Source organism: Phyllostomus hastatus, unplaced genomic scaffold, assembly GCF_019186645.2.
Source record: "Phyllostomus hastatus isolate PE091 unplaced genomic scaffold, TTU_PhHast_1.1 phas_scaffold_501, whole genome shotgun sequence".
Lineage (NCBI taxonomy): Eukaryota > Metazoa > Chordata > Mammalia > Chiroptera > Phyllostomidae > Phyllostomus > Phyllostomus hastatus.
Window position 1 is genome coordinate 34,097,535 of NW_025334033.1, and position 16,588 is coordinate 34,114,122.

At 45.9% G+C, this 16,588-nt stretch overlaps 1 protein-coding gene across 1 annotated transcript in view; it reads right to left on the minus strand.

Moving 5' to 3' along the window:
• NID2 (nidogen 2) overlaps window positions 1-16,588 on the minus strand; it is a 54,674-nt gene that overhangs the window by 24,628 nt on the left and 13,458 nt on the right. Inside the window, exons 4-8 of the mRNA XM_045823971.1 lie at window positions 15,190-15,347; window positions 5,469-5,603; window positions 4,788-5,033; window positions 3,206-3,406; window positions 1,579-1,809 (exon numbers count right to left, since the gene is read on the minus strand). Coding sequence (XP_045679927.1) covers window positions 1,579-1,809; window positions 3,206-3,406; window positions 4,788-5,033; window positions 5,469-5,603; window positions 15,190-15,347 — 971 coding nt within the window. The remainder of the gene's footprint in view (window positions 1-1,578; window positions 1,810-3,205; window positions 3,407-4,787; window positions 5,034-5,468; window positions 5,604-15,189; window positions 15,348-16,588) is intronic.

The window sequence follows — 16,588 nt, forward strand, 5'->3', positions numbered from 1 at the left end:
TCATCTATTTTTTCTTTTGTTGCTTGTGGTTTTAGTATCATTGTCTTAAAAGCTACTGCCACATTCAAAGTCACAAAAATTCACCCCATGTCTTTTTCTAAAATTTTAGCTCATACATTAAGGTATTTGACCCACTTTTGAGTTAATTTTGTACATGGTGTGGTGTAGAGGTCCAACTTCACTCTTTTGCACACAGATACCCAGTAGTTGTCCCAGAAGCATTTGTAAAAAAGATTAGTCTTTCTCCTCAACCAACTGTTTTGGCACCCTTGTCAAAATCCACTGATAGTAAATAGAAGTGTGTTTCTGGATTCCTGCTTCTGTTTCATTGACCCTTGTGTCCGTCCTGTGCCAAGGCCATACAGTCTTGACAACACCGAGTTCTGAAATCAGGAAGTATGAGTTCTTCAACTTTGCTGTTCTTTTTCGAGATGATTTTGGCTCTTGTGGGTTCCTTAAATTTCCATATGAGTTTTAGGATTAGCTTGTCAGTTTCTCCAAAAAACCCAGATGACAGGATTGTGTTGAATCTATAGTTCAATTTAAGAAGCACTGCGATCTTTACAATATTAAGTTTTTTGATTTGTGAACATGGAGTGTTTTGCCATTTATTTAGCACCTCTTTAATTTTTTTTCAAAATTTTTTATAGATTTCAATGTAAACATATTGCACTTTTTAAAATATATATATAATTCATTCCTAAGTAATTTATTCTTTTTGAAATGGAATTGTTTTAATTTCCTTTTCAGTTTGCTCATTGCTCCTATATAGAAACACAATTAATTGCTGCATATTGAATTTGTATCATACAACCTTGCTAACTTTGTTTTTTTCATGTGAATTCCTTAGATTTTCTACATATAAGAACATGGCATATGAGGATAGAGATACTTTTACTTCTTCCTTTCCAATGCCTTTTATCTCATTGTCTTGCCTTAGAGCCCCTGACTGGAACTTGCAGCACAGTGTTGACTAGGAGAGCAGACAGCCTTGTCTTACCCCTGATCTTACAGGGAAAGCATCCAGTCTTTCCACTTTAAGTATGATGTGAAATGTGGGTTTTTCATTCATGCCCATTCTATTTTGTTTTATTTGTTTAGACACTGGATTTTTGTCCCACTTTGATTTGATGAAATTCTTCTCATCGTTTAAGTTTTAGCTAAAACGTCACATCCATAGGGACATCTTCCCTGAACCTCCAGGCCAAGCTCACAGCACCCTGTACTTGTCACAGTTATAATAATTACTCATCAGCATCATTCTCCCTCCTCACTTGGCCCCACCTTGTTCCCAGCACAGACTGGTGCTCATAATTGTTGCAAAACCTAGCTTCACATATTATGCTCTCTGTTCCTGAGCTTGGCAAGGACACTGTTCTAGAAGTTCCATATCTTCTGCCTCTGTCTCCACCTCAAGCACAGGACCCTGCTTTATTCGCCTTTACATCTAGCACATAACAGAGAACCTGGCACAGTAACCTTCAGTAACTTCTGTGAATCATTCTGAGGCTACTCAAAACGGAATTTGGAAAGGTTACATGTAATTTTGCCCCAGAACAACAAAAAAAGGAACTGTACCTTCAGCAGGGCCAATTTGATTGGCTACAGCAAACCTAAGCACTCTTTCTTCATCATCATACAAGGCAAAGACCCGGTCCACACTCAGCTGCTGGGTGACAGGCATGCCCAGGGGTGCGGGGGCGTGCCTGCATGCCTGGTAAGTGATGTTCTGGTTGATGTGGTAGGACAACATTTGGTTGACGGCACCAGAGGTAAGAGAGTAGTCTCTGGAACTTGTGGAGGTCACGGCTGCAACAGACACATTATACAGGCAAGCTGGTAATTTTGAAATGTGTTATATATAGAGATTTTCACAGAGAGTAGATTTTTTCTACACATAGTTTTTAATCTAATCCCTGGAACATGTTCTCTTGGGAAGTTCCTGGGTTTATACGGGAAACCTGCAAAGCAATCCCAAGAACCTGAGCTAACACAAAGCCAAAGTGCTGAGAGGGAGGCAGTCCAATCATTGCCTGTCATGTGAACAATAAATGCTACTACGTGCCAGCCGCACCGAGGGCTCTATATGTGCTGCCTCGTTTATTCCTCACAACAGCCCGTGAGGTGAGTCCTGCAATCGTGGGCACAGAGCCTTGTAGAGGTTAAGAAGTAGTCTAAGATATAAGGCTGGTATGTGGTGGAACTGGCAAGGAAACTCAGGTTGGCCTGCCTCTACACCCCAAGAATTTAACCAGCCCATCCTCTACACCACACAGAGGTGACCGCTTCCAGCACCCTGCGCTGGAGTAAGCCTAAGGGCTCCAGGGAAAGGAAGGGGTCTTTTCTCTCAACCTGAGCCCAAAGTCGGGAGTCAGACGAGTCATCTAGGTGGCCATCCACCATTCTGTATACAGTCCAGGTCTCAGTAGCCATTCTCTTCCCTACATCTCTTGCCTGACTTCCAGTCCTTGCACAGTAGGAGAAGCAAGAGCCAAGGAAAGGCACAACTCAAGGTAAACTGCTGTGTTGCAGGACAGAGCTGGGAGTGAGGCAGCATCCTGCATTCAGGTGGCGCTGTACAAAACACATCACTTCACACATCTCCACCTTGTAAGGTACCCAGAAAGGGAGTTATTATTCTCATTCTAAAGATGAGACAAATGGGCTCTCAGATGAGTGACATTTTCCTCACCTATTTTAAGCAGCAAATCCAGGATATGATTTTCTAACTTCTCGCTCCAAACCTACCATTGATTTTACAGCACTGTGCAGCCTCTCTTTCTGTGATTTTAAAGCAGACGTAAATAAGGCTAAAGGCTGAGTATAAATTCCAATAATCAATAGTTTGACATGGCCGAGAGAGCAGGATGGTTAAAAACTATGTATGATTGCAGCATCCTTACCCACACCCAAAGATAAGGTTGTTATTGGTTGCATTATTATTATCATCATAATCATTGTTATTATTATTATTTGAAAGCACTGGGTAGGAACATGAAGATTCTTGTGTGAAGCAGCTCACACTCTGCTCATTTACACTATATATATTTGATATTAATAGCAAAAATAAAAACTATATTGAGCTTATTTTATGTGCCACAGACTAGTCTAAGGACATTCTATGCAGTAGCATTTAATCCTTATAACCATCTTGGGAGATAAGTACTATTCCCATTTTACAGACGTGAAGACTGGATACACATACCTGAGTCTGAGTAGTGATAAAGCTCCTTGTAGGGAGCTATGTGGGCTGTGAAATTTGCTGGGATGTAAGGCACCTGGCCTTGAATGTTGGTCTTAATGTTCAGATAGTTCTCTGCGTCAAGCCCCTCAGCAGTCTGAGTGATTCGAACCCTCTCCTTTCCTGGGTAGAAAGTAACTTCTATTTCATGGATAAATGTAGCACCTGGAGCGGGGGAAATGGGTACAGGGATAAAAAGAGGCCTTGCGTCTTCTAGTAATAATTACCGGTGCGTGCGTCCACCTCCCACTCCTACTGCTGGTGGAGAAGGTGCCGAAGGAGAGCATCTGACATCCCAGACTGAGTGCTACCAGCTGTTAATTAAACCAGTTTCTCCAACCTTCTATTACAGTACGGGTTTTCCTGCCACACCTCACGCCATTTCTCTTTGTAGGAGCTTGTTTTCTGTAAGAAATAAACTCCCGGGGACATCACTGACCTTCCTCTTTCCAACAGTGCCAGACTTAGGAAAAACAGACAAACAGAAACAGGATACCCTGTTATATTTAAATTTCAGGTAAATGATGATTTTCTTTTTATATAAGCATGTCCCATATAATATGTGGGGCATGTTTATACTGAATTATTCAAATTATGCATTGTTCATCTGAAATTCAAGTGTAACTGGGTACACTTGGTTTTACTCATCTACTTTTGACTCAAGGTTTTATTCAAGCCTTGATTAAGAGCAAGACCCTACTACAGCTGTTGAGCTCTACAGCTGGAGGTGGGGAAGAACTCTTCTCCCAGCATCTTATGTGCAATAGGATAAATTTACTAGAAAACAAGCTTTTTCAACTGGGGAGGTGAGAAGCCCAAAATTACCCTCTACACTCTTGCTATCAGAGGGTGGTCCTTACACCAGCATGAGCATCTGTCAGGAGCTTGCTAAGAAAACAGAATTACAGAACCCACCCTGGGCTACTGAGTGGGACTTTTGTGAATGGGACCCGGTGATGTGTGTGCTGGATGACGTCTGACCAGCACTGGTCTGTCCTCTCATAGGCCAGAGTGCTGCGGGTGGGAGAAGAGGAGAGGCACGCCCTTTCCCACGACATACAGTCTTCTCCAGGTGCCCTATCGTTACCAGTTGTGCATCCCAGTTGGACAGATCTGTACAGAACAACTCATTTAAACAAAGTCTGAGAAACAAGCTCCAACAAATTGGCGTGAGAAGGCACAAACGTTCCGAATGGAATCATGCTATTTGTCAGGACCACTTGGAGGAAGCCATAGTGGGCCAGGGTAGCTCAATGCTCCAGCGGTTCCTTCCATCTCCCATTTATTCTGCCCATTAAAACACAAGGGCCTTTTGTGCTACCAGGAAACAAAGAAATCAGAGCAGATGCCATTTTGAAGAAATCACCATCTTTAAAAAAACAGCCCTGCAAGGCCCAACCACCCCACAACCACCTCCAGACAGAAAAGTGCACACCTGTGGCTCTGGACCACTGAACAAAGTAAATCCTTTTCCACTGAGTGAAAACCCAAGGAACAATGCCACCAGACCAGTTGTGACTGTCAGCCCTCTTGAGACCCTGCTCACCTGTGAAGCTGAAGCCGTTCTTCCAGCCTGGTTTCTCTAAAGCAAAGAGCCAGCCAAACAGGCCTCCGATTGGCGTGAGGGGGAGAAGGGCCTGGGCCGCGGGCTGTGGGATGTGACTAATGGCCGTGTAGGCTCTGCCGTCATTGCTCACTATGTAAGCATGCAGGTCCACGTCTGTGAAGGTCACAGGCGCACGGTCCACGCGGAGGTGGCCGTCCACTTTCCCATTGACTCGAAGAGGTGCCCCTGAAAAACAGCAAACCCAGTCAACCTTGACAATCGCCCACGCTGGGAATGGCCCGCTGAAAAAAGTAATTCCACTGCAACCCCCAAAACTCAATCTTTAGCCATTTTCACGATTCTCTAACTAAACAATTACCCATCTAAGTGCGAAATGCACCTGTCTTCAACCTCTTTTCTCCCATCCTCCCTCTCTCCCATCTAGTTTGGCTCTAATGAGCTGGCAGGAAGAAACATGGCTGGTTAATCCTCAAATTGGGAAATTAGCCCATACGTGTTCATTCCTCAAACATTTATTGAGCACCTGCCAGTGGCTAGGGCTTTGATTCAAGCAGCGGAGACACGAGGTCTATAAGCAGAGCTCACAGTGACAGCTAAAAACACGTCAGTGGCAGAAACTCACACAGAGCAGCCCCAGCCCCTCGAGCCAGCACGCCTCACCTGCCAGCAGACAGTGCTTCCCATTTCCGAAAAAGCTGGACTGGCAGTGGCAGCAGAAGCCCGTGGCATAGTCAGTGCAGAAGGCGTGTCGGGAGCACTGTCTGTGGTTGTGTTCACAGGTCTCCTTGTTGGAAGCTTCATGCATGAAGACCAGAAAGTAAAACAAATTTGCGTTAAAAAGGACTATGCAATTCCAGCATCATCGATGCTGCAGGCTTCAGGCTTCATCATAGATGGTGCATCTGCTCCATGAAATCAGTTTAGATTATGCAATAATAAACACATGGGGTTTTGATGTTTAAGAGACAGGAATAACATTCAACCCAGGGGAATTAACTTGCTTGGTCTTTGCAGCAAGAACAACTGCTAACTGCTCCCATCTGGTCTCACCGCCAAGTTGGTGAACTAGGATGAGCCACCTGGCCCTGCTGTGAGTGCCAGCCAGTGAGAACATGTTAGGCTGGCTGAACTGTACAAAACTGCCATCTTGTGGGTTGAAATTGGCCAAAGATCAGCAATTTTGGTTCAACCTGATAGTAATGATCCCCTGAGAAGAAGACAAAAGAAACAATGCCATTTTGTCTGACCACTTATTTTTCCTTCTTTTAGATGACCCTGAACTTAAAGAGAATAACCTATAGCTTATCTCACTACCCAGAAAAATATTTTTTTTCTGAGAGAAGGACCTTAAAGAACACCCCTCTCAACCCCCTTTAAGGGAATAGAGAAGAGAGACCCCAGCTGGGAAGGGGAAAAGGCCAGGGAATTAACCCCGCTGTTTTTTGCCCTGTGCCTTTGCAAGGGTTCCTGTGGTGGGTGCGGTACGAGGAGGACCCCCAGGCATTGGTCCAGAGCCTGGCCACCGTCACAACTCTGCCAGGAAGCCATAGTAGCCCTGGGAAAGAGCAATGTTCCAGTTCCTTCCATCTCCCACTTAGGAACAAAGAAAATGAAGAAAGAGGGCCACTTGGGCTACCAAGGAACAGAGGAATTGGAGCAGACAGCAGTGACCATAGAGAAAATGGCTAAGTGGGTGGGATGTGGCTAGGGGGGGCACTGATGGGCACTCGAGGGCTTTCTCCCTGACACCGGGGACGGTGCCAACCCTAAGCATAGCCGCCAGGAGGCAAAGGGCTGTGCACCCCTCTGCTTCTGTGTCCCTCGGAGCTGGAGCTGGGTGGAGACCCCAGAAGCAGGCTGACCAACGGGAATGGCACGGAACACTAGTTCCAGGCTCTGACGCTGCTATGAGGAGCCAGCTGCCGAGGAAGACAGGTACCCTATCTTAGGAAAACCTAGGTGGGAGCTGTGTCCCAGGTCTAGGTCTGAAAAGGAGGAAATGAGAGGGTAAAGAAGATCATGAAAAATCCATTATTTAGCCAGTATTCCAGGAAAGAACAGAAACAAACCAATAGGGGGAAGATGCCGTACCATACAGGACACAATACAGCCCCCATAAAGACTATCAGCAAGGAAAAACAAAGTGAACACTGAAATAGCGTGTTGTATATGCCACACACTATCCTGTGAACTTTAACTCTTCATTTCCATACAGCCGGGGGCCATTTTGATTCCTATTTTGTAGATGAACAGGCTGAGGTGCAGGTTAGAGTGACTTTCCTGAAGTCACACAGGCAGGAGGTGGCAGAACTGGGATTTGACCCAGAAAATCTGGCTCCAGACTCCTCACAACCACCCTCTATCATCCCACCAGTGGAACCCAAGTCCATGCATCGTGACAGCTAGGTTAAGGATCTGGCCAGGTGTCTAAGGTTAGTCAGCAGAGGCTTTTCAACAAGGAAGGTCTGAGACATAAACCAGGCTCGATGGCAGAATACAGCAGAGATTACCCAGATGGATATCACTGCACTCTAGAACAAAACACAGGTGAGGAGAAGTGAGAGCAGCAATTGTAGCGCGAACGTTTGGACAGTACTGACGTGCTATTTACAGATTCTTGACCAAGCAGCAAGCGGAGGGGTCGGGGGGACAGCTCATCTGCAGTCAAACGGAACATCTGACGGGGAACATGGTGGGAATGGAGCTGGTGACTCACGACTTGGGACAGGGCCTTGGTGACAGAGCTGAGAAATTCCAGTTTGATAAACATAGAAAATGAGGCATAATCCAGAACATTTTTTAAAACAGAAAAGTGACAAAAGTCCAAAACAATGGATAATGATGAATATTATAATAAGTCCTTTTGAGGAATGCTATCTTATCACTGTCTACCTTTGGTTTAAGAAGGGGTGGGGCTGGGGAGGGCCAGTTTAAGTAAAAAGAAATGAATGTAACTTGGGTGTGTCAAAGTCTCAGTGTTCTCCAGCTCAAAGTCACAACCAAGTGCAAAGAAGTGGCACCTGGAGGCACTGGCACACTTGTGAGTGTGCTCAGGGCCTGGCCGCCCTCAGGACTCTCCTCTAGAACACAAGGGCAGAGGGTAGGGGCAGGGGCAGAGGGTCCCAAGCTTGGACTTGACCACCACCATAGCTCAGGCGGCTCTGTAGAAACTAAGAAAATGTAGTATCTGTCCGTTTCCTCATCTCTGAAATCAGGATGACATCCTCAGGATGACATGCTCACTTATACTTACAGTGTAAGGACAGTGTCGGCTTGTTAGGTGAAAAGTACATGCTTGTGGCAATTTTCCTTCATGCATTCAATAATTCAACAAATATTTATTGATCACTCACTATGGGCCCACTGCTGGTCTAGGGACTGGGGCTACAGCAGGGAACAAAAGACAATTTATTCCTGTCCTGAAGCTTACAGTTCTTTAGGCAGGAGTCACTGGACAGGTAAGCTACCTAGTATGGAGGACTGTGTCAAGAGCTGTCCTGACACTTAACTCCGGGCAGGAGAAGAGGGGGGAGGTGAACTTGCACACTTCAGGTGTCAGGAGAAGGGGGCCTTCAGGCAGAGGCCTGAGGAGGGGAGGACTGGGGAGGCAGGGACAGCCAGTCTGTCGGGCAGGTGGGCCTGCAGGAGGACAGGGAGAAGGCAGAGAGGTAACCCAGCAGCTCTCCGAGGACCTCTGGCACCTCAGGAACGAGCCTGTGCCGTGGTAGCAAGAAGTACTGGTGGGAGGAGACGGGACCAGGCCTGGAATATTTCAAGGTGGAGTTGATGGGGTTTGCTGTTGGAGGGAGTGGAGGGAGGGTTGGGAAGAGAAGAAAATGGAGTGGGGTGAGAGGAGAATGGAGAGAGAGAAAAAGGAGAGAAGAGAAAGAGGAGAGAATGAGAGAGGGAGAAAGAAAGAGAAAGGAGAGACAGTGGTGGCAGAGAGGGAAGACAGAGGAGGGAGAGGAGAGAAAGAGGAGTGCACAGTGACGTTCAAGCCTTGGCGTGGGAAGCTGGAAGGCTGGAGATTCCACTGACTGAGACCGGGAGGCTGCAGAGGAGCACGTTTGTGGAGGATCAGCTATAGCCACATCTTTCAGGCAGGAAAAACTCCAACCCAGCTCTGCCAAGGACTTATCCCCTAAAGCAGACCACTATTCAGCCAAATTGTAGGGACCCCTGCATTTGTCCCTGTGGATTCGGCATTGCATCAGAATCACCTGGGTACCTATTAAAAGTGCAAAGTACCAAGGCACACCTCAGGCCTACCAGCTCAGACTCTGTGGGTGGATCCCAGGAATCTGCACCCCAGCCACGCCCCACTGCTGACAATATTCAGGATATTTGCAAACTTTCCAATTCTGAGCTAGAGAATGCTCATTAATGTAGATAATAGATTTCATCTGACCAATTAGCAGCTCCTCAGGTGGGTGGGATTTCAGAGAACGCTCTCCCATTCATTCCTGGCCAGCTGAGAAAAGGATTTCAGTGCTTAGGGCCCCCTTAAGCCTAGAGGCACAAACAAGCAGCATGAAGACCCTTTAGTGAAGGTAATCCAGGGGTACAGAGGCCAGGTGCCTTCCCTGACTAAGAGGGAGATCTGGACCTAGAAATGTGACCCCACGTGCGTGTGGCTGTCTATCTAGGGCAAGAAAAATTGGACTTCTGGCCAATGTGACTTCTCAGCTTTCTATGGGAATTTCAGGGAGTTTCAAAGACGCTGAACTACTTGAAGGTGTGGAATCCATGCCTGGATCCCAGCTGGATGAGAGTGCGGTGAGCATCTCCGAAAACAAAGTGACATATTTTTTTTCAGTGGTTATTTATATGCCCTTTTACATCATAGTTTTGAATGTATTTTCACACACACTTCTTCCTATTCTGATAAGGATATATTATTGCCATTTTGCGGATAAGAAAACTGAGCTCCACAGAAATTACATGATCTTCTGGCTCTGAACCCCATGCTCTTTCCATTACACCGGTAGTACTCAAGTGTGGTGGGCTTCAGAATCACCAGGGAACCTGGTTTAAATATGCAGATTCTGGTTCACAAGCTAGAGGCCCAGTGTGGAAATTTTAAACAAGGGCCCCAGTTGAATTAGAAGCAAGTGGACTAGAGCCCACACTTCGAGAAATAGTTTTTATTCCACAACTTCCTCTCTGCTGAATTTACCCACAGGGCAGGCTGTCTTCCAGACCCACGGGGGACCCCACTTTCTGCCAGGGAGCCACTGTCGTGGAGTCTAAACGACAGGTCTGCCAGCATCTCAGGACAACGGGAGGGCAGAGGCTGGCCTGGTTTCAATGAACTCAGTCTGCAAAGGCTTTGTCAGCTGAGGGTAGGTAATTGCTCAAGGAATCTTAAGATGATTTTTAAATCTTTTCTTTTTTCCATTGAATTTTTTTTTACTCTTCACATATTCTTAATAGAAAAAAAAATAAGGCGAGGATACATAAGAGGAAAAAGAAAAGCAAGGGCATTGCCAAAGTACGTGACCCTTGTCCTTAACTGGGTTTTTTTCCCCCACAAAAGTAGAAAACTTCTCTGCACCTGCTCTGATGCATCCCTCAATCTTCATTTTTCCAGAAACACTTAAGCACTTGTCTTCAGCTCCGGGCCTGCCCTCCTTCACTCAGAGCCCTGGCCCAGCCCCATGGGAGGCAGCCAGACTCTAAGGCAGAGACCAAGTGCATTGTGAGATACAAGGGGGACGGAGGGCCTCCTGCATGGGGCTGCCCCAGGCAGCTGGAGTGGCTACTGATGCACAAGTTCTACCGTACTTCCAGAAAAAGGACCCACATTTCCACTGCAATACAGGGTTTGCTAAGTTTCCCCACCTCCCAGAATGATGGACTAGTAAGAAAAAACACATCCAAATGTATAACAAAAAACAGTGGTATGCTTTTTCCTCCATCTTACATGTTTGTTTATTTTTGATGTATGCATTTGTTGCATAACAATGCTGTTTGGGCAAACAGTTATTAGGGCCCTGGCTGGGCAGGGCGTTTACAGCCACGGTCATGACACCAGCAGGCTCTCCCATGCAGGTTGTCACAGACCCACAGCAACCTGGAGGTGCCCCCAGAGAGGGCTTTCCTGCCTGGAAACCTGGACTGGGCAGCAGAGCCTACTCCACTTCATTCCAGGGTAGAAGCTGCACGAGCGGCACCCCTGCCGCCTTCCCCAAGGCCACACGTACAGCTGGACTGAAAGCCACAGGGAAATCTGTTCACACCCAGGCTTTCCCAGCATGACTACCTTCTAAGGCAGGGGTGTCAAACTCGTTTTCACCAGGGGCCACATCAGCCTTGCGGTTGCCTTCAAAGGGCTGAATGTAATTTTAGGACTGTGTGAATGTAACTACTCCTTAACGGTTAAGTGAGAGCTCAGTGCTGCCGCCAGGTAGAAACAAGGTGCCGGGCCGGATAAAATAAGGTGTAGGGCTGGATTCGGCCCATGGGCCTTGTGTTTGCCACCTGTGCTCTAAGGAGAAACAAGATGGTTCCCTCAATGGAGCATGAATACCTGAGTTTTCTGAAAACTAGATGTCCTTTCTCCTTTCTAATTCATTGTGCAGACTGAGGTTAGATCCTCATAGCACCACTTCAGCCGGTTGAAGGATGTCTAAGACCCCTGTCGTTTCTGCTCCCCACATACAGACAGTCCCTGTCCTAGTCAACTGTAGCCCTCAGTGGCAGCTCCTCTCACATGCCCACCCCGTCCACTCACTCACTCTCTCTCTCTCTCCTTGTTCACCTCCATATCTCCATTCTTATCACCCCTTTGACCACTTTTTCCTTCCCTAACATCAGGCTCTGACCTGAAGGCCTGGCCCAAGCCCCTCCTCCTTCATAATGACTTCCCTGACTTCACTGCATTACTTCTCAGCTTACGTCTGTGTCATCTCGGTCTGCCTCTTACTCAGACCTGTCGCTCAGTATTTCCAGGCCTCAGTTTGCCCCTCTGTACAACGGGAGGGAGAATAGCATCCACCTCACAGTGCAATCCCAAGGACTGACTGGGATAGCACAGTCTACAGCAACGTTCCCTCTTCAAGCCCCGGGGTGGGGGGCGGGGCACTCCATACTCGCCAGCAAGAACACCCACTAGTGCCTCAGTCAGAGACGGCACATGGCAGATGCTCAGGAAACTTTCTGGTTTGACCACAAGCTCCTAGGGCTCCCTGCAGAAATGAGCCCCCTCAGAGGATGCTTGCACACTCATTTTATTGCTGTCTGTGGCTATGAAAACAGAAGAAAGCAAATAAGATACTTGAGGCCAGAACTAGCTTGTGACTGGGACATTCTTGCCTGGTGTAGACAAGATGTGAAAAGAATCTAGATTTCTCAACAAAAAGACAAGTCTATAAAGAGTCCCTAAGGGCATAAAATTAAAATAAAAAGAGAAAAGAAAGATAATCAAGGGGGACTTGAACAAAATCTTAACTTAATTTCTTGTTTAGCAAGACGACTACTATGAAGCTTAAAGGGGAAACTAAAATTCACTGGGCAAGGTGCCTCCGATGCCCAGTTTCAATGCTCACAACAGCTTGATGAGGCTTACAACTTTTCCATTTTAGAACCGAGGAAAATGGTGACCCAACAGATCACACGTCTTACCCCAAACCACACAGCAGAGCTGGGAATCAAGCTTAAGATTAAGTCCACCTCGCACCAAAATCCACACTCTCCCACTCTGTCAGTAGAAAAAGCCAGGCAGGATGGGTCATGGTCAGGAGGTGAGAGGCATATTCTGTGTCGCTGCGACCCTCACCCACCAGCTTTCCCAGGGGAAGTCCACTTTTGCCTGCTGGATCTCTGGGGTGTGAGTGTTCCATTTGGGGAAAAAAAAAAAAGTTCACTGATTCCCCCACCCCGGTATCTCACAACTGCATGGTTCTATACTTCACATAGTCTTCCTAAAACCTGAGGTGCAGACAGGGGCTCCCCTATTTTCCTTCTCTGTTTTCATGTTTTCAAGGTTTCCCTCTCTTCTCTCTAACATAGTGGTTGCTGATTTTTTTCCTCCAAGTTTCAAAAAATTCTAGTTAGATGTTTTTTTTCTAAATGTCCCAGTGTATTAACCAGCTTTTTCATACACATCTTGCCATTTCTAAGATGTCAGTAGCAGATGCCATCTAGCAGCCGACAAATATAGTTCATGCCCCAGGAGGGTCATGGCTGCCCCTCAGTTCTCTGAGGCCAGTCCCCTAAACCTCCTCCACGTGACTCCAGCAATCTCAGCCTCGCCCAGCCCCAAGCAGTGGGTGCGGCCCCTTCCTCTTCACTCTTTCAGAAATCCAACCTGTTCCCAGGCCAGGGAATCACAAGTGAAAACACCATTTAGAAATACATCTACCCCTCAAAATTCCTTTGCTAAAAATCTTTGGTACTTAGCTTTAAATTTTCTTTAGATATATGGAACTGATGCTGAAAAGTCAGGAAATTGTCAAGGACGAATGAAGCCTTCCAATAAAATTCACATCTTCAACTTAACAGAAATGTAGCCCTTAGGCACAAATTAAGACCCAGCCATTTAATCAGCCCATTCTTTTTTCTCTACTCATCCCTCCCCTCATTCCTGCTGCTGTAAGTTTTCTATAATTAGCAATAGCAGCCACCATTTATAAAGAACCAGCTGATACAGACACTAATCTGAGAACTTCATTATCTCATTTAATCCTCTTAACATTGTTGGAGCAATCAGAGGCTTGGGGGTTGGGTAAATTGCCCCCAAGGGGTGTGGCAGCCAGGACTCCACCTAAGTCTGACACCAACACTCACCTTCTAATCATTACACAATGTCACAAAATAGTTTCTTCCCCCCCACCCCACCCCCGCCCGCCCAAATAAACACTTCTTCAAGCACATTTAACACCACAGGAGAAGGACCCAGAAGACCCTCTTCTTTTTCCTTTTCTCACAAAAGGGATGGGAAACAGAACAAGAAAGGGGAAAAAAAGGCCCCAAAGAATGCTTTCACCTCTGACCTCTTTCCTCCTATTAGAGGTCAGATGAGCCGGCCCTGGGACAAATGGAATGACTCAGTGGTCAGTTCCCCACTCACATGTTTCCATCCCTGCCTGGGAAGAAAGAGCTGACATGACAAGTCTCAACCAGGACAAGAAGGTGACATGGGCTCCATGTCTACACTAATTAACCACGGCCTCTGCCCGGCATTTCTCTCCTGGCCCCGCACTCTGGTCAGTGAGTCATGAAATGAGCACGAGGCTCCAGGGAGGTGAATACCACAGCTGCACAGCCATGAACCAGAAATGACAAGATACAGGTGGTTATTCATTTTCTTTCCCTGTGGGTCTCCTTTCCCATACACCACCAAGTAGCTCTGACCAAGGGGAGCACAAGAGTTATCCCATAACAGAGTAAGAATCTGGAATGTTAGCCACTCAAAACTGAAGTCTTCTGCCCTCCATCACTGTAATGTGCGTGAAGCCCCAGAACGTTTTACCTTTGCTGAACTTTCAAACTGAAATACTTCATTACACTTGAGAGCGTAGCTGGCACAAGCAAACCAGTCCTTTCCCGCTCACTTCATGAGGCCCATTTTTTAAAAACATTATTAATCGTCAAGAGATTCCAAACAGAATTTGTCTGCCAAGATGTATTTGGCAAAGGAGAAATATTCTATCTCTTGAAACATGCTTTCAAAAATCAGTTCCAATCTTCTTTTTGCTAAACTTCCCACGTACTCACTTGAGAGAAAATCATGACTCCCTGCAAAACCAGTTTTTTAAAAATGGAATCTTAGCACCCAGTTGTGTGACCCACTTGCCCCCTGTGTGGAAACTGTGGCCGTCTTCCACCCCTTCCACGTGCCGCCCACGATCCCATGGTGTTGTGTGACCTGGAATGATGCAATTGGGCAGAACTACCTCTTGTTCAGGATGGGCTGGAGGAACATCCCTTTCTGAAGGCAGTGCCCCTCTGTCTGGGTCGGGCGAGATACTTGTTTTCAAGGTAGGGAGGTCGAGCTCCCTGGGAAGGACTCAGTGAATTTCCTTCTATCTCTGATTGAGCCAGGCCACAAGTCTCTGGCTATTTTGAAGACTCAACTGGGCCTCTTCTATCTGGGGCATCTATCTCCTTCACACGCGTGCCCTCTTTGGTTTGGGGGTCCAAGGTGGCAGATTCTCCTTCAAGATAGAATGGCATATTTCTAGGTGTTGAATGCCAAGGGGAGGCCAAGTCGGAGTTTGGAGCAGAGATACCATGTCCTACACGCCTTGCATCAGCTTTTGAGTGGAAGGAAACGTTGATACTGCTGTGGCCTTTCAACACCTCCTCTGGTTCACTCAGAGGGATTCAACCTCCTCCTCATTCTCACCATAACAACCCAAACTGTCCTCACTGTACTTGCCTTCCAGGGCCGAAGCGTGGCTGAAGGGCTGTTCCAGGGACGCTGCAGAGCGGGCGTTGGAGAGGACCCCTCCAACTGCTGCGGGTCTGACATTGTCCAAAGGGGAGGCGCTGCCGATGTGAAAGGCCCACACTCCAGGCATCCCCAGGTTGCTGTGTCTGAACAAAAAGGAACAGAGCGTGGTAACACAAGTGGCCATTTACTCACCCTCCTACAAAGGTGAGCAATTTATTTTAAAACCTAAAGAATATTAAGATCAGATTCAGAGTTTTCAATGGTGCAGAAAATAAAATGAGACTTACATGTTAACTAAAAGAACTGTACTAAAATTTTGATATAAACAATTCACTTTCAAAGGTTCTGTTTCACAGAATGCTAGATTATCAAGTTATAATCTCTTCTACAACCCACATTTTATCTAAAATCTGGCTGATTAAAAACAAAGAGGGAATGCAGGAATATTTTATCTTCTTTCTACTTCTAAGAAAACGTATACTGAAAACTTTTGCCAAACACTTAAATAATAATGACCACTACATGCTTTTAAGAGTGAGTTATGTGCCAAGTGCTTAGCATTCTTCAATACAATCTGCAAGGCAGGGGCGGTTACCATGCCCAGTTTTACAGTGGAGAAAATAGGTTTCGGGAGGCTAACTAATCTTAATGACTGACAGAGCTTGGACTCAACACGAGCATCAGAACCCATGCTCCACACTTGGACTTCATATTCTTATAAAATAGTAATTATTTTGTGTCCAAAAACCAATACACCATAATCAGCATCTGAATTATCATTACTCTACAGAATGTTAAAGACATTTCACTGTTTAGTCATATGGATTGTTCAATTAACTAATTCGCAGGGAATGGTGAGTCAATGTAAAAAAAATTTCAAAGAAATACAAGTGCACAAGTCTAAAATGTTGAGCAAGTACAGAACGAGGTTAAGGGGGAAATAAGAAAATAGTTTAATAAAAATGCCATGGGTCATAGGTAAGAAGTATTCACAAATATCCAGAAATCAAGAGCTCACTCCACTAGAAAAGAACATGGGTTATTCAGTCTCCCAAATATCCCAATGATCATTTATTTTAAAGCCAATGATACTTTCTGAAGAGAACAACTGTATATAAGATTTCTAAAATAAGGAAAAACTCGAACAAACAAGAGTCTGGCAAACTTGAATACACCAGTCTGTGTATTCCTCTGGTGTACGTACAAAATACCAGACTCAGAGCTTCCCATGCTATGGGATTTCCTCAAAAGTCAGTCAATGAGGAATAAGAGTTCATGAGCTAATAAGTTAGTAAAGAATTCATTGACTCATATAATGACGAGAACTTCACTCATTGGGGAGGTGCTCATCATATACATATGTGTTTCTACAGCAATAATATTT